The 24,497-nt window shown below is 42.8% G+C and overlaps 1 protein-coding gene across 2 annotated transcripts in view; it reads left to right on the top strand.

The window, feature by feature from the left end:
- The first annotated feature begins 653 nt into the window (after positions 1-653).
- Positions 654-24,497, top strand: part of chrna6 (cholinergic receptor, nicotinic, alpha 6) — a 57,526-nt gene continuing 33,682 nt past the window's right edge. The window contains exons 1-3 of one of the 2 annotated variants that reach the window (XM_055910473.1): positions 654-1,138; positions 18,178-18,317; positions 20,404-20,448. In XM_055910473.1, the coding sequence (XP_055766448.1) occupies positions 1,081-1,138; positions 18,178-18,317; positions 20,404-20,448 (243 nt within the window). In that variant the 5' untranslated portion in view covers positions 654-1,080. The remainder of the gene's footprint in view (positions 1,139-18,177; positions 18,318-20,403; positions 20,449-24,497) is intronic. The other variant, XM_055910474.1, reaches the window with a different exon arrangement.

The raw sequence follows: 24,497 nt of genomic DNA, 5'->3' as shown, positions 1-24,497 counted from the left end.
ACACACACACACACACACACACACACACACACACACACACACACACACACACACACACACACACACACACACACACACACACACACACACACACACACACACACACACACACACACACACACACACACACACACACATACGCACACACACGCACACATTTATAGTGCCATGTATGTTTAATCCGTTACCCATAGTTGAATTACACCGTACGGCCTATACGCTACGGCCGACAAAACGAAACCGCTCCCTTGGTCCTGGTCACGCTGTCCCGTTGATGAAAGATTTGTGTTGACTCGTTCGCCTCGCGCTAGACTAGGTACCACATTCCTAATGACTCCGTTTGATGACGTCAAGTCAAGCGTTACAATTGGAGGCGAAAATGAATCATAATCATAAATCATGAATCAGCGTCTGAACTCATGGGAGTTCAGATAAGTTAACTCAACTGCCTAGTCAACAACTTTCAACGCGACAATTTGAGCGATATCATTGTTATGTCGAAGCCTACGCAAAGGCTATACGTAATTTAGGTTAAATCCTCTCCAAATGTGTTATTATCAACTTTTTCGATATAAAATTAATCTTCAACCCGGCCAACCGTTTGTAACATAGTCTATCAAGTTCTTATCCAACGCCAGCTGCGCGAAATGAATAGATAGATTTCAGCAGTTTGAGGCAACAAACGGTTTATGATGCGCTGTCCATGGTGCTAAAATCGTTTCCTCCGGTTCAGGACTTCAGTCGGAAACTGCGAATACATCAATCCCGTTAAAATGTCTTCTTCGGCTTATTAAACTCGTCTATTACATAGACTTCTTTGATGTGTTTGTGCACTTATCTATCTCCCTGTGTCGGGTTTGGAGTGGTGCGCGTGAGGTAGTGCCCAAAGGGGTGGAACGAAGCGAAGTTCCGTATCTCTCTCGTGAGCCAAGCTGCATACGGGCAGACACAGCGCAATACGCTTACCAGAGAGAGACATACATTTCGTGCTGTTTGTAGCCTGGTGTTTTCTGTTAACGGACTAAATCGCCGTTGTTTCACAGGGTAGGGACAGTTCCCCAGTAGACTACCGGACGAGAGATGAATCAAGCTGCGCGAGGGACTTTGCTACTCCTCGTCTTTGTGTTGATAATGCAAGGTAAGCTACTTTAATAACTAAACGACAGTGTTGTGGAATTCAATTGTTTGTTGTATTTTGGTTCGTTTTTATAATGAGCAATATGCATTTCAACCTTTCCTTGTTTTTGAAGAGAACGTGATAGAGGCAGAAGATGCTGTTGTGTTTACGTCGCAGAGTCGGGTGTACTTCACTTGGAAACGGTGAACTGTCATAGTGACATACAGTATCTAAAGGCGAATTTCCTTATAAATTATAGTCCTGTCTTACAACATTGTGTGAAACTGTGTGAAAATTGCATGTTTTGACGAATGTAAATTTAATTTGACGAATGTAAACTGTGTGATACTGGGTGTGTCTATTGAAGAGGAATAGAGAAAGTGACGTGCAATATTTAGGATTCACTTTTGCGGACACATTCTATTAGCCAAAATAGATTGACATCATATATAGCTTCTCTGTTTACAAGGTACGTACAGAAAGTTAGACTATACATCATCATAGCGCCTATATGCCCATCATTTAACATGTTGAACGTTGTTCTTCGGACAACATCCATGGGGAAGTGAAGCGTTGTCGTGCGAAGTACACCGACATGATTGAATATCGGGGAACACTGTCATCATAGCCGATCCACGGCTCCTAGAAGCGGGGGAGTTTGATGTAGGCCTGTATGCAAAATGTGTTTTGAGTCGAAATAATTTATCTCCGGAATTTGTGATGCTGTTTATGTTATTGTTAACAAACAGAGAGAGAGAGAGAGAGAGAGAGAGAGAGAGAGAGAGAGAGAGAGAGAGAGAGAGAGAGAGAGAGAGAGAGAGAGAGAGAGTAAACAAAAACAGAATCTGATTATGGAACTGCAGGCCTAATAAACATTTCTAACATAATTTACTCTCTCTATCGCTCTCTCTCTCTCTCTCTCTATCTCCCCCACTCGCTCCCTCTCTCTCTCTCTCTCTCTCTCTCTCTCTCTCTCTCTCTCTCTCTCTCTCTCTCTCTCTCAATTCAAATCAATTAAAAGGGCTTTATTGGCTGGGAAACACACTATATATGCTGGAAGCCCCTTCAAATTAGTGGATTCAGCTATTTCAGACACACCTGTTGCTGACAGGTGTATAAAATCCAGCACACAGCCATGCGATCTCAATACCGAGTTCCAAACTGCCTCTGGAAGCAATGTCAGCACAATAACTGTTAATTGGGAGCTTCATGAAATGGGTTTCCATGGGCGAGCAGCCACACAAAAGCCTAAGATCACTATGCGCAATGCCAAGCGTCGTCTGGAGTGGTGTAAATCTCGCCGCCATTGGACTCTGGAGGAGTGGAAACGCATTCTCTGGAGTGATGAATAACGCTTCACCATCTGGCAGTCTGACGGATGAATCTGGGTTTGATGGAAGCTAGGAGAACGCTACCTTCCCCAATGCATAGTGCAAACTGTAAAGTTTGGTGGAGAAAAAATAATGGTCTGGGGCTGTTTTTTATGGTTCAGGTTAGGCCACTTAGTTCCAGTGAAGGGACAACTTTACCCTACAGCATACAATAACATTCAGATCAAATCAAATCAAATTGTATTAGTCACATGCGCAGAATAAAACAGGTGCAGACCTTACAATGAAATGCTGCCTGTTACTCAGGCCCAGAAGCTAGGATATGCATATGCATGGTAGTATTGGATAGAAAACACTCGAAAGTTCCTGAAACTGTTAAAATAATGTTTGTGAGTATAAAATAACTGATTTGGCAGGCGAAACCCTGAGCACAATCCATTAAGGGGGAAAAATGTTGAGGTCATTTTGTTTTCCAATACTTTTCCATGGGAAACCTGATTTATTAGGGCCTAGATTGCAGTTCCTATGGCTTCCACTAGATGTCAACAGTCTTTAGAAATTGTTCAATGTTTTTCTTTTGAGAAATGAAGAAGTAGTCCTATTATTTCCTTGTGTCACTCAGATGGACTCAAGTCATTTGGTGCGCGTGAACAGTAGCACGCTCCACGTTATTTCTCTCCGGTATTGGAAACATTTTATTCCGTCTTAAATTCTATCGATTATTTACATTTTAGGGTACCTGAGGTTGGATTAGAAACGTTGTTTGAAATGTTTGGACCAAGTTTACAGTTAACTTATTTGATACTTTGTAGTCATGTTGGGCGAGTTGGAACCGGTGTATTTCTGAATCAAACGGGTCAAATAAATGTACATTTTGGGGATGTAAAGAAGGAATTTATCGAACAAAACGACCATTCATTGTGTCACTGAGACATTTGAGATTGCAAAAAGATGAAGATCTTCAAAGGTAAGGCATTTATTATATCACTATTTCTGACTTTCGTGTCGCACCTGACTGGTTGAAATTTTCTTTTGATGTTTTTGTATGCGGGGCGCTGTCCTCAGATAATCACATGGTGTGTTTTTGACGTAAAGCCTTTTTGAAATCTGACACAGCGGCTCAATTAACAAGAAGTGAAGCTTTATTTTGATGTATTACACTTGTATTTATATGAATGTTAAATATTTATATTTCCGTAGTTTGAATTTGGCGCTCTGCAATTTCACCGGATGTTGTCAAATCTATCCCGCTAATGGGATTTGAGCGTTAAGGGATTCCTAATGTTGTTTAATTAACAAATAATTAAAGAGCAGCAGTAAATAACAATAGCAGGGCTTTATACAGGGGGTACCAGTACAGAGTCAATGTGTCAAGGTGCTGGGGCACCGGTGCCGACGTGGTAAATATATTCCAACTTTGTGGCAACGGTTTGGGGAAGGCCCTTTCCTGTTTCATCATGACAATGCCCCTGTGTACAGAGAGAGGTTCATATAGAAATGCTTTGTTGAGATCGGTGTGGAATAACTTGACTGGCCTGCACAGAGCCCTGACCTCAACCTCATCAAACAACTTTGGGATGAATTGGAATGCCGACTGCGAGCCAGGCCTAATCACCCAACATCAGTGCCCAACCTCACTAATGCTATTTGTGGCTGAATGGAAGCAAGTCCCCGCAGCAATGTTCCAACATCTAGTGGAAAGCCTCCCAGAAGAGTGGAGGCTGTTATAGCAGCAAAGGGGGGACCAAATCCATATTAATGCCCATGATTTTGAAATGAGATGTTTAACAAGCATGTGACTACATACTTTTGGTCATGTAGTGTATGTTTACATTGTCAAAGAAAATGGAATATGCAATAAACAAAAGGAAAAATAAACAATTGTTAAACATTAGATTCACAAAAGTTTAAAAAGAATATAGACATTTCAAATGTTGTATTATGTATTATGACTATGTACAGTGTTGTAACAATGTCAAATAGTTGAAGTGTGAAAGGGAAAATAAATAAACAGATAAATATAGGTTGTATTTACAATGTTGGTTGTGCTCCACTACTCTTTCTCTCTCTCTCTCTCTCTCTCTCTCTCTCTCTCTCTCTCTCTCTCTCTCTCTCTCTCTCTCTCTCTCTCTCTCTCCCTCTCTCTCTGTTTCTCTCTCTCTCTCTGTCTCGCTCTCTCTCTCCCTCTCTCTCTGTTTCTCTCTCTCTCTGTCTCGCTCTCTCTCTCCCTCTCTCTCTGTTTCTCTCTCTCTCTGTCTCTCTCTCTCTCTCTCTCTCTCTCTCTCTCTGTTTCTCTGTCTCTCTCTGTCTCTCTCTGTCTCTCTATGTCTCTCTCTCTGTCTCTCTCTCTGTCTCTCTCTCTGTCTCTGTCTCTGTCTCTCTCTGTCTCTCTCTGTCTCTCTCTCTCTCTCTCTCTCTCTCTCTCTCTCTCTCTCTCTCTCTCTCTCTCTCTCTCTCTGTCTCTGTCTCTGTCTCTGTCTCTGTCTCTGTCTCTGTCTCTGTCTCTGTCTCTGTCTCTGTCTCTGTCTCTGTCTCTCTCTGGGTCTTCCGCTGCTGTCTGCTACACATCACTTCCAGTAAACATGTATCATAACTCCAGTACTGTGGCTGCTCCATTACAAGTCCCTGTAGCCTGTGGCTATAACGGTTTCTCTCTCTGTGTGTGTGTGTGCGCGTGTGTGTGTGTGTGTGTGTGTGTGTGTGTGTGTGTGTGTGTCGTTACATTAGTTTGTCTGTCAAATCATTTACCTACTCCTCCTCTCTCTCTGCATCTGCATGAATGATTGATGATGAGGTCACTGAACTGAGCTGCTGCATGTATCATGTATGTCCCCTTATGTTGATGAGGGATAGGGTCCCTATAACATGCAGGGATATAGAGGGATGGGTATGTACATAGTTAATGGTAGGCTTCGAGGGGACTCCTATGGTTGGTTCACCTATAGCTCATCTCTTGGCAGTAGTACTGTAGACTACTTTATCACTGACCTCAACCCAGAGGCTCTCAGAGCGTTCACAGTCAGCCCACTGACACCCCTATCAGACCACAGCAAAATCACAGTCTACTTGAACAGAGCAATACTCAATCATGAGGCATCAAAGCCAAAGGAACTGAGTAACATTAAGAAATGCTATAGATGGAAGGAATGCAGTTTGGAAACCTACCAAAAAACAATTAGGCAACAACAAATCCAATCCCTTTTAGACAACTTCCTGGGTAAAACGTTCCACTGTAATGGTGATTGTGTAAACTTGGCAGTAGAAAATCTTAACAGTGTATTTGACCTCTCAGCTTCCCTATCAAATCTAAAAATCTCAAATAGAAACCGAAATGACAAATGGTTTGAGGAAGAATGCAAAAATCTAAGAAAGAAATTGAGAAACTTGTCCAACCAAAAACATAGAGACCCAAAAAGCCTGAGTCTACGCCTTCACTATGGTGAATCACTAAAACAATACAGAAATACACTACGGAAAAAGTAGGAACAGCACGTCAGAAATCAGCTCAATGTAATTGAAGAATCCATAGACTCTAACCACTTCTGGGAAAATTGGAAAACACTAAACAAACAACAACACAAAGAATTATCTATCCAAAATGGAGATGTATGGGTAAACCACTTCTCAAATCTTTTTGGCTCTATAACAAAGAATAAAGAGCAAAAACATATACATGATCAAATACAAATCTTAGAATCAACTATTAAAGACTACCAAACCCCACTGGATTCTCCAATTACATTGAACGAGCTACACGACAAAATAAAAACCCTCCAACCCAAAAAGTAATGTGGTGTTGATGGTATCCTTAATGAAATGATCAAATATACAGACAACAAATTCCAATTGGCTATACTAAAACTCTTTAACATCATCCTCAGCTCTGGCATCTTCCCCAATATTTGGGACCAAGGACTGATCACCCCAATCCACAAGAGTGGAGACAAAATTGACCCCAATAACTACCGTGGGATATGCGTCAACAGCTACCTTGAGAAATTCCTCTGTATTGTCAATAACAGCAGACTCGTACATTTCCTCATTGAAAACAATGTACTGAGCAAATGTCAAATTGGCTTTTTACTAAATTACCGTACAACAGACCATGTATTCCCCCTGCACACCCTAATTGACAAGCAAACAAACCAAAACAAAGGCAAAGTCTTCTCATGCTTTGTTGATTTCAAAAAAGCCTTCGACTCAATTTGGCATGAGGGTCTGCTATACAAATTGATGGAAAGTGGTGTTGAGGGTAAAACATACGACATTATAAAATCCATGTAAAACAACAAGTGTGTGGTTAAAATTGGCAAAAAACAAACATTTCTTACCACAGGGCCGTGGGGTGAGACAGGGATGCAGCTTAAGCCCCACCCTCTTCAACATATACACTGCTCAAAAAAATAAAGGGAACACTTAAACAACACAATGTAACTCCAAGTCAATCACACTTCTGTGAAATCAAACTGTCCACTTAGGAAGCAACACTGATTGACAATAAATTTCACATGCTGTTGTGCAAATGGAATAGACAAAAGGTGGAAATTATAGGCAATTAGCAAGACACCCCCCAAAACAGGAGTGATTCTGCAGGTGGTGACCACAGACCACTTCTCAGTTCCTATGCTTCCTGGCTGATGTTTTGGTCACTTTTGAATGCTGGCGGTGCTCTCACTCTAGTGGTAGCATGAGACGGAGTCTACAACCCACACAAGTGGCACAGGTAGTGCAGTTCATCCAGGATGGCACATCAATGCGAACTGTGGCAAAAAGGTTTGCTGTGTCTGTCAGCGTAGTGTCCAGAGCATGCAGGCGCTACCAGGAGACAGGCCAGTACATCAGGAGACGTGGAGGAGGCCGTAGGAGGGCAACAACCCAGCAGCAGGACCGGTACCTCCGCCTTAGTGCAAGGAGGTGCACTGCCAGAGCCCTGCAAAATTACCTCCAGCAGGCCACAAATGTGCATGTGTCTGCTCAAACGGTCAGAAACAGACTCCATGAGGGTGGTATGAGGGCCCGACGTCCACAGGTGGGGGTTGTGCTTACAGCCCAACACCGTGCAGGACGTTTGGCATTTGCCAGAGAACACCAAGATTGGCAAATTCGCCACTGGCGCCCTGTGCTCTTCACAGATGAAAGCAGGTTCACACTGAGCACATGAGCACATGTGACAGACGTGACAGAGTCTGGAGACGCCGTGGAGAACGTTCTGCTGCCTGCAACATCCTACAGCATGACCGGTTTGGCAATGGGTCAGTCATGGTGTGGGTTGGCATTTCTTTGTGGGGCCGCACAGCCCTCCATGTGCTCGCCAGAGGTAGCCTGACTGCCATTAGGTACCGAGATGAGATCCTCAGAGCCCTTGGGAGACCATATGCTGACACATGCACATTTGTGGCCTAGGAACTGAGAAGTGGTCTGTGGTCACCACCTGCAGAATCACTCCTGTTTTGGGGGGTGTCTTGCTAATTGCCTATAATTTCCACCTTTTGTCTATTCCATTTGCACAACAGCATGTGAAATTTATTGTCAATCAGTGTTGCTTCCTAAGTGGACAGTTTGATTTCACAGAAGTGTGATTGACTTGGAGTTACATTGTGTTGTTTAAGTGTTCCCTTTATTTTTTTGAGCAGTGTATATCAACGAATTGGCGCGGGCTCTAGAAAAGTCTGCAGCACCCAGCCTCACCCTACTAGAATCTGAAATCAAATATCTACTCTTTGCTGACGATCTGGTGCTTCTGTCACCAACCAAGGAGGGCCTACAGCAGCACCTAGATATTCTGCACAGATTCTGCCAGACCTGGGCCCTGACAGTAAATCTCAGTAAGACCAAAATAATGGTGTTCCAAAAAAGGTCCAGTCGCCAGGACCACAAATACAAATTCCATCTAGACACCATTGCCCTAGAGCACACAAAAAACTATACATACCTTGGCCTAAACATCAGCGCCACAGGTAACTTCCACAAAGCTGTGAACGATCTGAGAGACAAGGCAAGAAGGGCATTCTATGCCATCAAAAGGAACATCAAATTCAACATACCAATTAGGATCTGGCTAAAAATACTTGAATCAGTCATAGAGCCCATTGCCCTTTATGGTTGTGAGGTCTGGGGTCCGCTCACCAACCAAGATTTCACAAAATGGGACAAACACCAAATGGAGACTCTTCATGCAGAATTCGGCAAAAATATCCTCCATGTACAACGTAGAACACCAAATAATGCATGCAGAGCAGAATTAGGCCTATACCCACAAGTCATCAAAATCCAGAAAAGAGACTTTCAATTCTACAACCACCTAAAATGAAGCGATCCCCAAACCTTCCATAACAAAGCCATCACCTACAGAGAGATGAACCTGGAGAAGAGTCCCTAAGCAAGCTGGTCCTGGGGCTCTGTTCACAAACACAAACACACCCCACAGAGCCCCAGGACAGCAACACAATTAGACCCAACCAAATCATGAGAAAACAAAAAAATAATTACTTGACACATTGGAAAGAATTAACAAAAAATCTGAGCAAACTAGAATGCTATTTGGCCCTAAACAGAGAGTACACAGTGGCAGAATACCTGACCACTGTGACTGACCATAACTTAAGGAAAGCTTTGACTATGTACAGACTCAGTGAGCATAGATTTGCTATTGAGAAAGGCCACCGTAGGCAGACATGGCTCTCAAGAGAAGACAGGCTATGTGCACACTGCCCACAAAATGAGGTGGAAACTGAGGTGCACTTCCTAACCACCTGCCCAATGTATGACCATATTGGAGACACATATTTCCCACAGATTACACAGATCCACAAAGAATTCGAAAACAAACCCAATTTTGATAAACTCCAATATCTACGGGGGGAAATTCCACAGTGTGCCATCACAGCAGCAAGATTTGTGACCTGTTGCCACAAGAGAAGGGCAACCAGTGAAGAACAAACACCATTGTAAATACAACCCATATTTATGCTTATTTATTTTCCCTTGTGTACTTTAACCATTTGTACATTGTTCCAACACTGTATATATACATAACATGACATTTATTGTTTTGAAACTTCTGTATGTGTAATGTTTACTGTTGATTTTTATTGTTTATTTCACTTTTGTATATTATCTACCTCACTTGTTTGCGCAATGTTAAAACATGTTTCCCATGCCAATAAAGCCCCTTGAATTTAATTTAATTGGTTGTGTGTGTGTGTGTGTGTGTGTGTGTGTGTGTGTGTGTGTGTGTGTGTGTGTGTGTGTGTGTGTGTGTGTGTGTGTGTGTGTGTGTGTGTGTGTGTGTGTGTGTGTGTGTGTGTGTGTGTGTGTCACGGCTCCATGTCCCATGTTGATGAGGTCATGACCACATACAGAGGACTGATAAAGGTGGTTGGAGACAGCTGATGTCTGTGTGTTGATCCTGTGGAGTTATTAGCCACTTTCCTAATCAAAGCCGGATGGGAAGAGAGTTGATGTATAACAGAATCCTCAGGGTAGACGCCTGCGTGTCGTCTGGGAATGTCACTCTGTCTCTCTTCACCGTCTCATTTAAATTACATTCTATTGGAGGTTAAAGGTCATGTGTGGCTCTGTGATTGGCTCTTTCATTGCTTCTGAAATGAGTCTATCCCACGTGGCACCCTATTCCCTGTGTAGTGCACTACTCTAGACGCCCTGGTCAAAAGTAGTGCACTACCCTATAGACCCTGGTCAAAAGTAGTGCACTACCCTATAGACCCTGGTCAAAAGTAGTGCGCTACATAGGGAGCCGTTTTGGACGTAGCCTCTGCCTGTCTAGGACCCATTGAATGGTTGAATAAATCACCATTTATTTCAAGGTGTGGTGATATAAATCACCATTTATTTCAAGGTGTGGTGATATACATCCTGACAGTACCATAATGTCATTCAAAATATCACTTTATTCAGTTTATTCTACACACATACAAACACAGAAGGTCTATGTCATAACACACACACACACACACACACACACACACACACACACACACACACACACACACACACACACACACACACACACACACACACACACACACACACACACACACACACACACACACACACACACACACACACACACACACACACAGTGTGCCTGGGGAGGTTGGGCATGTGTAGCCATGCTGGAAGAGAGCAGTCCCACTGGCACCAACACCTCTACTGTCTCTTCCCATTACTAGACACACACACCCTGCACCATCTCACATTTAAGCTCCTAATATCTCTCTCTACCACTCTCTCCTCTCCCTTTCTCTCTCTCTCTCTCTCTCTCTCTCTCTCTCTCTCTCTCTCTCTCTCTCTCTCTCTTCCTCTCTCTCTCCCTCCTCTCACTCTCTCCTCTCCATTCCCCTCTCTCTCTCTCTCTATCTCTTTCTCCCCCCCTCTCTCTCTCTCTCTTCCCAACCCACCCTCTCTCCTCTCTCCCTCCTCCTCTAAAAGCTACATGATACTGGGACAGTCATGACTATTACATGACTGAGACCTCATCCATAACTCAATCTCTGTATTAGACACACACACACACACACACACACACACACACACACACACACACACACACACACACACACACACACACACACACACACACACACACACACACACACACACACACACACACACACACACACACACACGTGAGAGAGACTCATCTCCATGCACCTCTTAAACAGCCTATAGGTTTGTTCTCCTCTTCTGGAATTGACCTCAACCGTTTCCTTCATCCAACATCAACATATCTGTCTCCAGCTAGTGTGGTAGGATGAAGGCAGTATACAGCTAGTGTGGTAGGATGAAGGCAGTATACAGCTAGTGTGGTAGGATGAAGGCAGTATACAGCTAGTGTGGTAGGATGAAGGCAGTATACAGCTAGTGTGGTAGGATGAAGGCAGTATACAGCTAGTGTGGTAGGATGAAGGCAGTATACAGCTAGTGTGGTAGGATGAAGTCTGTGCTTTAAGACGTAATCTGCAGGATGACATTTTAACAAGGCTCTTTCCTCTATTGCAGGGCAACATCCAGCATGTTCAATCTGGCCTGCGGAGGTTGGAGTGTTTTGGTTGAAACGTTTTGGATTACAAAACACTCCAGGCCGCTCTTGAACATCCAACATGTGAAAGTATATAGAAATTATAATGAATCTAAACTTTTTCATGTATCTGCCCCTTTTTTCTGATAAGCAAATCGTTCAGGAAAAAACTTGTCCGGCCCACCGCTGAATTTTGAAATCCGATGTGGCCCTCGAGCCACAATTATTGCCCAGCGCTGATCTGTTGAGGAAGAGAGAGAATAAGAGAGGGGGAAGCAGAGAGAAAGAGAGGACTAGTCAGTGACGGACGGGTAGGGAGTTGGAAAGGGATAAAATAGCTGAAACAGCGATGGAAGCTGCTGGAAATGTTCTGATATAATTACCTCTTTTATTAAGCTCCATGTGAAATCTATCTGACCACATCAAAGGTGCCTCTGTGTGTGTGTGTGTGTGTGTGTGTGTGTGTGTGTGTGTGTGTGTGTGTGTGTGTGTGTGTGTGTGTGTGTGTGTGTGTGTGTGTGTGTGTGTGTGTGTGTGTGTGTGTGTGTGTGTGTGCCTGTGTATGTGTGTGTGTGTGTGTGTGTGTGTGTTCAAACTGCAGCCAGAGAATATTTTGATCAAAGCAGTGGTTTATACTGCCTTCATCCTATCAGTGGTTTATACTGCCTTCATCCTACCAGTGGTTTATACTGCCTTCATCCTACCAGTGGTTTATACTGCCTTCATCCTACCAGTGGTTTGTACTGCCTTCATCCTACCAGTGGTTTATACTGTCTTCATCCTACCAGTGGTTTAGTCACCGTTCTGTGAGTCACACAGAGCAGAACGCTCACAGTCTGCAGGGGCAGTATTGAGTAGCTTGGATGAAAGGTGCACATTTCAAACGGCCTGCTCCTTAGTCATAGTTCCTAATATTTGCATATTATTAGTAGTATTGGACAGAACACACTCCAAAGTTTCTAAAACTGTTTGAATTATGTCTGTGAGATTAACAGAACTCATATTGGCAGGCAAAATCCTGAGTTGAAATCAAAACAGGAAGTCAGAAATCTGAACTTGTCTGTATTCACCAGAGTCCCTTAAGAAATCCAATTGTGTTATGAATGATGTTGGGGTTCCACTAGATGTGAGCAATCAATAGAAATTCCAATGAGACTTCTATGATGTTGTGGGAGAGAATGAGAGCAGAATCAGTCAGGTGTCCATCAAGCAGCCAGGCCCTGATCATGTCTTTTCCTCATGCAAGGCACTGACATTCCATCGCTCACGCAGACAATAAGGAACACTCCGGTTGGAACTTTATTGAAGCTACATGTAAAAACATCCTAATGATTGATTCAGTACTTAGTTTGAAATGTTTCTTCGACCGGTAATATCACATTTTGAAGTTTTTGTCCGATATAACGCTGACCAGAATTAGCGTTTGGATATGTAAACCAGAGGCGCTAACAAAAGACGGATTTTTTCGAACAAAACAAACATTTATTGTGGACCTGGGATTCCTGCTGTGCTTTCTGATCTAAATCAACTAAGGTAATGAAATATTTATCATGTATTTTATTGTTTATAGTGACGCTATCTTTGCAGCTGTGGTATGCTAGTTTGAGCGCTGTCTCAGATTATAGCGTGCAATTATTTTTCCGTAAAGTTTTTTTGAAATCTGACATAGCGGTTGCATTAAGGAGAGGTATATCTATAATTCAATGTGTATAACTTGTATTATCATCTATATTTATGATGAGTATTCATGTTGAAACGATGGGCTATGCAAAGTCACTTGATGTTTTTGCATTTAGTGAATCTTGTAGCTTCAATGTAAACTCAGATTTTTTTTATATAAATATGAATTTAATCAAACAAAACATGCATGTATTGTGTAACATGAAGTCCTATGAGTGTCATCTGATGACAATAATTGAAGGTTAGTGATTCATTTTATCTCTATTCTGGTTTTTGTGAAGCTATCATTAGTTGGGAAAAACGGCTGTGATTATTTTTGGTTTTGTGGTGACCTAACATAATCGTTTGTAGTGCTTTCGCTGAAAAGCCTATTTGAAATCGGACACTTTGGTGGGATTAACAACAAGATTACCTTTACAATTATATAAGACACATGTATGTTTGAGGAATTTTAATTATGAGATTTCTGTTTTTTTGAATTTGGCGCCCTGCACTTGGACTGGCCGTTGTCATATTGGTCCCGATATCGGGACTGCAGCCATAAGAAGTTTGCTAACGAGGATATGGAGCGCTTAAGTGTGTCTGTGTGTCTCCTAAGTGACATATACAGCTAGTGTGGTAAGATGAATGCACACGCAACTCAGCCCAACTCTGAAGAGTATGACGTTGGTGCTTTAAAACTTCATCTGCAGGATGACATTTTAAGAAGACTGCCGCCAGTCTCTAGTGTTCCTCTCAAGGGCTGTCTCCACCCCCACCACACACACCCACACACACACACACACACACACCACACCACACACACACACACACACACACACCCACACACACACACACACACACACACACACACACACACACACACACACACACACACACACACACACACACACACACACTAATTCAGCATCACCCGCTGTGTTTCATGTCTCATTGTCATTTTAAGTATTATTGTCAGGCTTTAAGAGAAATATCCTTCTTAGGGTCATAATGTAGATATTATATCATCGCACATCTTCTGTAAAAGTTCATTACTGTGTTGTAACTGTTAATATTCATAATTTCATAAGTTCTTCCATCTCCACCTTTTAAACCCAATTTACAGTGTCCTCATTAAACACCAGATAAAATGATACAATGGAAAACAAGTATCTAGGGTGCATAGTAATACGGTATCTTTATGTTTAAAAGAGGGTAGTTAAGTCAAAGGACTTGGTTTGAGCCCCTGAGGAGAGAAGAGAGGAGAGAGAGGAGAGAGAGGAGAGAGAGGAAGGAGAGAGAAGCGGGAGAGAAGCGGGAGAGGCGGGAGAGGAGAGAGAGGAGAGAGAGGAGAGAGAGGAGAGAGAGGCGGGAAAGGAGGAAGAGGAGGGAGAGGAGAGAGAGGTGGGAGATGAGGAAGAGGAGAGAGAGGTGGGAGATGAGGGAGAGGAGAGAGAGGAGAGAGAGGAGAGAGAGGCGGGAGAGAAATACATGATAACAAATTAACAGTAAATATTACACTCGCAAAGGTTCCAAAAGAATAAAGACATTTCAAATGTCATAATATGTAGATATAGAGTGTTGTAGTGATGGGCAAATAGTTAAAGTACAAGTTCCCTCTCTCTCGCTCTCTCTCTGCCCCCTCTATCTCTGCCAACCCTCTATCTCTCTCTCTCTCTCTCTCTCTCTCTGTACAGTAGTTATATATTATAGATATTATTGATGTGTACATTAAAGGACAGCAGTGTGAGTGAAGGAAAGTGTGGATGAAATAAATTACTGATTTACTGATTTACTGATTTGAAATCCAAGATCCCACATTTTCTTTAGTAAAAACTAAAACCTTTTTGTATAATTCTCTCATTTACAACATCCATTCATTTTATTAATGCTCGCATTTGAAAATACAAACATTTGAATTGCTTCTATGTAAAACGCGCAAATAATTGTTGGTATTGCTTGGGCATTGTGGACGGCGCTGGTGGATGGTTGTAAGCATTTGCCTCTGAATCCAAAAGTTCAAAGTTCAAATCCAATGATAGAAAGTTGTTTTTGACAGTTTAGTCTCGACCTTTACCTTAACCACTCAGAGTTTATACCTAACCCTCAATACATTGGAGTTAATTCCTGAACTTAACCCTGAACACTTTGAAATTTGAACTTTGGAACAACTATACTATATATCCTGTTCCTGTGAGTAAAGCTGCAGTCTGGTAGAGAACGACCAGACTGTTACTGAGGGAGAGAGGAGAGGACAGGACACACACACACACAAAGAGAGAGACACACACAAAGAGAGAGACACACACACACACACACACACACACACACACACACGCACACACGCACACACGCACACGCACACACAGAGATAGTTAGAGGCCTGAGTAGAGGACAGAACATGCTGTACTGTCTAGGAGTGTTTCCCCTTCCATCTCCCTCAACCCTACTGCTCCCCATGAGACGTGTGTGTGTGTGTGTGTGTGTGTGTGGTGTGTGTGTGTGTGTGTGTGTGTGTGTGTGTGTGTGTGTGTGTCTCTCTCTCTCTCTCTCTCTCTCTCTCTCTCTCTCTCTCTCTCTCTCTCTCTCTCTCTCTCTCTCTCTCTTTGTGTGTGTGTGTGTGCAGCCCTCCAGAGGAACGCTAGAGGCTAGCGGCCATCTTCTTAAAAAAATGTGTGTGCCTTTCTGTGCTTGTGTGTGTGTGTAGCCCAGTCCATTTTCCATCTGGCTGGATATGTGGAGCTGCCGTGACAATGGTAGGGAGAGAGAGAGGTTATTATCAATGACCTTTGAACTGGCCCCGTCCATGTTACATTGGTGCTGGGATCCAGAGGAACATGCTAAAAGCTTAAGCGACCTCTCTCTCGATCTCTCTCTCCCCCCACCCCCTCTCTCGATCTCTCTCTTTCCCTCTCTACCCCCCGCTCTCTCTCTCTGTCTCTCTCTCTCTCTCTCTCTCTGTCTCTTGCTTCTATCTATCCCTTGATCTCTCTGTCTCTCTCTCTCTGTCTCTGTCTATCTCTCTCTCGATCTCTCTATCTCTATCTCGATCTCTCTTCTCCCCCCCTCTCTCTATGTCTCTCTCTCTGTCTGTCTCTCTGTCCATCTCTCTGTCCATCTCTCTTTTTCTCTCTCTGTCTCTCTCCCTAAATCCATCTCGCCCTCTGTCTCTGTGACAGACCCATGTCATAGATTGATGTGGGATGGCTCTGGATTGGATAGCTGCTTTTTTATGGACTATTTTGTGTGTTTTGGGGTTGAAGAACTGTATTATGGTATGTTTCTCTGAGTCGTGGCTGAACAAGGACATGGATAATATACATTCAGAAAGTACTCAGACCCCTTTAGTTTCCACATTTTGTTACGTTATTCCTCATCAATCTACACACAATACCCCATAATGACAAAGCAAAACTAGGTTTGTAGAAAATGTTGCATATTAATTAAAAGTACAAAACAGAAATACCTTAGTTACGTAAGTATTCAGACCCTGTATACCACCACAAACCGATGCTGTCACCAAGACCGTACTCAACGAGCTGGATATGGCCATAAGCAAACAAGAAAATGGGAAACTGAAATCTGTTTTACCTCATTTTTACTAGCATGTCACCTGTGCAACTAGAGGAGACAAAACTCTAGATCATCTCTACTCCACATACAGTGATGTTTACAGAACTCTAGATCATCTCTACTCCACACACAGCGATGTTTACAAAACTCTAGATCATCTTTACTCCACACACAGTGATGTTTATAAAACTCTAGATCATCTCTACTCCACACACAGCGATGTTTACAAAACTCTAGATCATCTCTACTCCACACACAGCGATGTTTACAAAACTCTAGATCATCTCTACTCCACACACAGCGATGCTTACAAAACTCTAGATCATCTCTACTCCACACAGCAATGTTTACGAAACTCTCACTCACTCTCCATTTGACAAATCTGACCATAAGTCCAACCTCCTGATTCCTGCTTACAAGCAAAAACTCAAACAGGAAGTTCCAGTGACGCGCTCAAGAAGGAAGTGGTTCAATGAACGGATGCTAAGCTACAGGACTGTTTCGCTAGCACAGACTGGAATATGTTCCAGGATTCATCCGATGACATTGAGGAGTTCACCACATCAGTCATCAAATTCATTAATACATTTAATAAGGGCATCGATGATGTCATCCCCACAGTGACCGTACATACATATTCCATCCAGAAGCCATGGATTGCAGGCAACATCCACACTGAGCTAAAGGCTTGAGCTGCCGCTTTCAAGGAGCTTGACACTAATCCAGATGCTTATAAGAAATCACGATACAACCTCCGCTGAGCCATCAAACAGAGAAAATGTCAACACAGGACTAAGAATCCTACTACTACGCCGGCTCTGATGCTCGTCGGATGTTGCAGGGCTTGCAAACTATCACGGATTGCAAAAGAGAAACCAAGCCGTGAGCTGCCCTGTTGCAAGAGCCTGCCAAATGCCTTCCATGCTCGTTTAGAGGCGAGCAACACTGAAGCATGCATGAGAACACCAGATGTTCTGGATGACTGTGTGATCATGCTCTCTGTAGTCGATGTGAGTAAGATCTTTAAACAGGTTAACATTCACATTCCTCCCTCTGTGTCTCTGTTAGTGACACAGTCTGATTCTGGGTTCAGCTGCTATGTTGGTAAACTAAACCTTGACCAAATACAATCCAAGGAACAACAATGAGTGAAGTGAATTGTAATATTTCAGTTTGCTAACAGCAGGTGACACCAAGACATAGAAATAGGAAAAGGGTCTGTTTACTGATTCTGTTTATCTTCTTTCTCTCTCTTCAACCCCTCCCCCTCTCCCCTCCCCTTCTCCTCCATTTCTTTCCTACCCCCCCCTCTCCTCCCACTCTCCTCTCCCTCTCCTCCTCCCCCCCTCTCCTCCATTTATTTCCTACCCCCCCTCTCTCCTCCCACTCTCCTCTCCCTCTCCTCCTCTCCCCCTCTCCTTCATTTCTTTCCTACCCCTCCTCTCTCCTCCCTCCAGACTGCTTCTCCTCTAAAGGGGAGGACAGGTTGTTCAGGAGGCTGTTCCGGAGTTACAACCAGTTTATCAGGCCGGTGGAGAACGTCTCAGACCCCGTCACCGTGGAGTTTGAGGTTTCCATGTCACAGCTCGTAAAAGTGGTATGTCACACACACACATATGTACACACACAGGCACGCATGCACACACAAATACACACAAACAAGCGTGAATGCACACACACGTACCTGAGCATACACACAGAAACACACCATGTACCGTGCACAGATACACACACACACCCACATTCCATTAGCTTTTCTCTGATGAACGAGAGTAATGTGGTCAGAATCTAATCTCACTAAAAGTGCCCACTCAGCTGAGTGTATGTGTGTGTGTGTGTGTGTGTGTGTGTGTGTGTGTGTGTGTGTGTGTGTGTGTGTGTGTGTGTGTGTGTGTGTGTGTGTGTGTGTACATGCACTCATCTGCTCTGTGAATAATGCCCCTGCTTTAGTCAGATTAGATTTCTCTCACGTAAAGAACAGAATAGAGAAAGAATTCCACCTTGGGAAGATAACAAAGGCATGGTTCAAAGTGAATGAAACAATCAGGTTATAAACCTATTGTCAGGGTAAAGCTTGGATTAAGACAAATATGCAGGTGGACAGTTTACTGCTATGACGATTAGGAATGAGTGCCACATCAGCACTGTCAGCAGGTGATCTTAGGTCCATGTGTGCGTGCCTGTGTGCGTGTGCGTGTGTGAGGTCAGATGAGTCAGTGTATTAATGAGGGTTGAGGGGGACAGGGTCATTGACTTCCACCTGAATACTACGACTGCAGCTGTCAGTCATTCAGGCCTGTCAATCAGTTATTTACATTTGTTTAATTTAACCTTTATCTAACTAGGCAAGTCAGTTCAGAACAAATGATTTATTTACAATGACGGCCAAACCTGGACTACGCTGGGCCAATTGTACGCCGCTGTATAGGACTCCCAATCACGGCCGGTTGTGATACATCCTGGCAGTCATTCAGGCATGTCAGTCAAACCAAGCCTGTCAGTCATTCAGGCCTGTCAGTTCAACCAAGCATTAAGAATGGGAGGGAAAGGATAAGAGATAGGGGCTCAATTCCATTACAATTCTCAGTCACTTTAATTCCAATTCTATGCCTTTTAAATTCTATTTATACCCCAGTTAACATTCTAATTCTACCCAAGTTACAATTCTAATTCTACCCAAGTTACAATTCTAAATCTACCCCAGTTACAATTCTAATTCTACCCCAGTTACAATTCTAATTCTACCCCAGTTACAATTCTAATTCTACCCCAGTTACAATTCTAATTCTACCACAGTTACAATTCTAATTCTACCCCAGTTACAATTCTAATTCTACCCCAGTTACAATTCTAATTCTACCCCAGTTACAATTCTAATTCTACCCCAGTTACAATTCTAATTCTACCCCAGTTACAATTCTAATTCTACCCCAGTTACAATTCTAATTCTACCCCAGTTACAATTCTAATTCTACCCCAGTTACAATTCTAATTCTACCCCAGTTACAATTCTAATTCTACTCAGTTACAATTCTAATTCTACCCAGTTACAATTCTAATTCTATCCAAGTTACAATTCTAATTCTACCCAGTTACAATTCTAATTCTACCCAAGTTACAATTCTAATTCTGCCCCAGTTACAATTCTAATTCTACCCAAGTTACAATTGTAATTCTACCCAGTTACAATTCTAATTCTACCCAGTTACAATTCTAATTCTACCGCCGGTAACAATTCTAATTCTACCTTAATATAGGGAATAGGTAGTTAAGTAGTGCACTATGTAGGGAATAGGTAGTAAAGTAGTGCACTATATAAGGAATAGGTAGCTAAATAGTGCACTATGTAGGGAATAGGTAGTTAAGAAGTGCTCTATGTAGGGAATAGGGATGCAGCTGAGTTTTTCAGTTGTTAGAGGTGACATTTAATAAGAATACTCATGTTGTTTTGACTGGTTATCTGACTGTGGCGGCTGTGTATGGCACAAATAGGATTAATACACACACAGTCATTGCACAAACACACACACACACACACACACACACACACACACACACACACACACACACACACACACACACACACACACACACACACACACACACACACACACCACACACACACACACACACACACACACACACTGCCGTAGGCTAACCTATGATCTGTTTCTTGTCTGTAGGATGAAGTGAATCAGATCATGGAGACAAATCTGTGGCTGAGACACGTAAGTACACACACGCACGACACACACACACACACACACACACACACACACACACACACACACACACACACACACACACACACACACACACACACACACACACACACACACACAACAATGATCTTATTGATGACTAATATGTTCCCTCAGAGAACTACTAGGGGATGGGGTGAGGCAGGGATGGGGTGAGGCAGGGAGGGGTGAGGCAGGGAGGGGTGAGGCAGGGAGGGGTGAGGCAGGGAGGGGTGAGGCCGGGAGGGGTGAGGCAGGGAGGGAAGGGAGCCGTCTGATTTTGTTCATGTCAAACATCAATATGAATGTAGGACCCTTGCTTCCACTGTGTGTGTGTGTGTGTGTGCCTGCGTTCGTGTGTGTGTGTGTGTGTGTGTGTGTGTGTGTGTGTGTGTGTGTGTGTGTGTGTGTGTGTGTGTGTGTGTGTGTGTGTGTGTGTGTGTGTGTGTGTGTGTGTGTGTGTGTGTGTGTGTGTGTGTGTGTGTGTGTGTGTGTGTGTGTGTGTGTGTGTGTGTGTGTGCGTATGTCCCTCTGTGTTTGTGTGTCCCTCTGTGTAGAGACATTTATCCAGTCGTTAATCAATATGCTTCCACTGTGGCCATGCTACACTGAACAGAGCCTCTGGAGGATCTATGACCCGCTGTCATGACCTACTGACCTCTAGATAGCTAGGTGGCTTCTCTGGAACTATATGACCTACTGACCTCTAGATAGCTAGGTGGCTTCTCTGGAACTACATGACCTACTGACCTCTAGATAGCTAGGTGACTTCTCTGGAACTACATGACCTACTGACCTCTAGATAGCTAGGTGACTTCTCTGGAACTACATGACCTACTGACCTCTAGATAGCTAGGTGACTTCTCTGGAACTACATGACCTACTGACCTCTAGATAGCTAGGTGACTTCTCTGGAACTACATGACCTACTGACCTCTAGATAGCTAGGTGACTTCTCTGGAACTACATGACCTACTGACCTCTAGATAGCTAGGTGGCTTCTCTGGAACTACATGACCTACTGACCTCTAGATAGCTAGGTGGCTTCTCTGGAACTACATGACCTACTGACCTCTAGATAGCTAGGTGGCTTCTCTGGAACTACATGACCTACTGACCTCTAGATAGCTAGGTGGCTTCTCTGGAACTACATGACCTACTGACCTCTAGATAGCTAGGTGGCTTCTCTGGAACTACATGACCTACTGACCTCTAGATAGCTAGGTGGCTTCTCTGGAACTACATGACCTACTGACCTCTAGATAGCTAGGTGGCTTCTCTGGAACTACATGACCTACTGACCTCTAGATAGCTAGGTGGCTTCTCTGGAACTACATGACCTACTGACCTCTAGATAGCTAGGTGACTTCTCTGGAACTACATGACCTACTGACCTCTAGATAGCTAGGTGGCTTCTCTGGAACTACATGACCTACTGACCTCTAGATAGCTAGGTGACTTCTCTGGAACTGCATGACCTACTGACCTCTAGATAGCTAGGTGGCTTCTCTGGAACTACATGACCTACTGACCTCTAGATAGCCAGGTGACTTCTCTGGAACTACATGACCTACTGACCTCTAGATAGCCAGGTGACTTCTCTGGAACTACATGACCTACTGACCTCTAGATAGCCAGGTGACTTCTCTGGAACTATATGACCTACTGACCTCTAGATAGCCAGGTGACTTGTCTGGAACTACATGAACTACTGACCTCTAGATAGCCAGGTGACTTCTCTGGAACTATATGACCTACTGACCTCTAGATAGCCAGGTGACTTGTCTGGAACTACTACATACTGTACTAAGCAATGAATTAGTCTTCTCTCTCACTCTCTCTCTCTCTCTCTGTTTCTTCCTTTCTTTCTCTGTTTATTACTCTCGCTCTCTCTCCATCATTATTTCCCTCCATACCTTCCTCTCTCTCTCTCCTTTTCCTTCTCTCCCTTTTCTAGCTCTTTCCATCTGTCTCTGTAGAACAGGAGGGTGATATACACATTCTAACCTTGAGTATACTGGTACTGGCCTAAACACTATAATATAAAGATCTCTCTCTCATCAATCAATCAATGCGATCAGTCAAGCATGCTCGTTAGAGTTAACATGTTAAAGCTCTTACAGAGAGTAACATACACTCCCAGTACTTCAGTACACACGTCAACACTTTAAACTGTGTATACCTGTCCAAAATGGCTAGTGTTGTACGTTTGCAATTCGGGCATCATTTCAATATTTAACTGTCTGCCAGACATACACTGAGGGTACAAAACATTAGGAACACCTGCTCTTTCCATGACATAGACTGACCAGGAGAATCCAGGTGAAAGCGATGATCCCTTATTGATGTCACTTGTTAAATCCACTTCAATCAGTGTAGATGAAGGGCAGGAGACAGGTTAAAGAAGGACTTTTAAGCCTTGAGACAATTGAGACATGGATTGTGTATGTGAGCCATTCAGAGGGTGAATGGGTAAGACAACAGATTTAAGTGTGTGAACGGGGTATGGTAGTAGGTGCCAGGTGCACCAGTTTGAGTGTGTCAAGAACTACAACTCTGCTGGGTTTTTCACACTCATCAATTTCCTCTGTGTATCAAGAATGGTCCACCACCCAAAGGACATCCAGCCAACTTGACACAACTTTAGTAAGCGTTGGAGTCAACATGGGCCAGCATCCCTGTGGAACGCTTTCAACACCTTGTAGAGTCCATGCCCTGATGAATTGAGGCTGTTCTGAGGGAAACTCAACATTAGGAAGGTGTTCTTAATATGTTGTGCACCGTTATTTACTCAGGACTCATTTGAAATAAAAATGTAATGTAGAAATGTGAAATGAGTTCTGTCTCTTTCATGATAATATTATGAGTTGAAAGAGACAGGCAAACTGACATAGTGCCTAACAACTAAAGACTTTAAGAAACATTGATTCACACGTCATTTGTGGCTTATCTTTGCAATAGCAGCTGTGAATTTAGTAATTGAAGCTTAGAAGCTTGTTTAGTATTCAAAGATCCCATCATATCAACACAATCCCTTTTCAGATCATGACGTGACTAACAAACCTCAGCGCTCTCATAGGAACCAAATGGGAAAGCTAGCCTAGCATGAAGTTACACGTCTGACAAATGTTAGCGCTCTCATAGGAACCAAATGGGAACGCAAGCGTAGCATGAAACAGGAAGTTAAATAGGCCCCCCATTATTACAGCTGCTTACTTCCACATATTAATAAGAGAATCAATCGTGTGTGTGTGTTTGCTTGTGTGTGTGTGTGTGTGTTACCAGGCAAGCTGCTTTGAAGAACATTTTTTACCATAAGACCTGTAGTTATTTGATTGAAGAGCCAATCAAAGGCATTCGTGGTGATTGAATAATATTCAGTAGGCTACACTTTATTTTAATTCTTAAAAGTCTAAGTCCAATCTAAGCTAACACATGGAATTGTTTTAAGACGGTCATACTATGGATCATTTCAGTTTTTGATTTGGAATTTTAGGACCTTTTTAGGTATATAAATATATATTTGATAAAGTATTGAATTTGGCTTGTATTATATAATATATAATATAATATAATATATCCTTATAGAAACAAGGTTTTGAAGTGTCTTTCCTAAATCTAGGAGATATAAGAACGCTCAGGACATATATATATATATATATATATATATATATATATATATATATTATTTTGCACACATATTTAATATTTATTTATATTTATAGAGACTTTCATAGAGACTCATAGTTTGTAGGTCAAACCGTCCGGACGCTACAGACGTCTTCGTGAGAAGACTGATTTCCGGGATGTTTCATGGTCTGACAAACCGCTCTAGCTCTGCAGTGCAGCGTCGGCGGATCCAATGCAAAAAGATATCTGTAATATCTACATCAGAAGGAAATCTGTAATATCTATATCAGAAGGAAATCTGTAATATCTATATCAGAAGGAAATCTGTAATATCTATATCAGAAGGATATCTCTAATATCTATATCAGAAGGAACTCTCTAATATCTATATCAGAAGGAAATCTGTA

This window comes from Salvelinus fontinalis, unplaced genomic scaffold (assembly GCF_029448725.1).
Source record: "Salvelinus fontinalis isolate EN_2023a unplaced genomic scaffold, ASM2944872v1 scaffold_0011, whole genome shotgun sequence".
Classification (NCBI taxonomy): Eukaryota; Metazoa; Chordata; class Actinopteri; order Salmoniformes; family Salmonidae; genus Salvelinus; species Salvelinus fontinalis.
The sequence above is the reverse complement of the archived record's forward strand: the minus strand, read 5'-3'. Positions and strand labels throughout refer to the sequence as shown.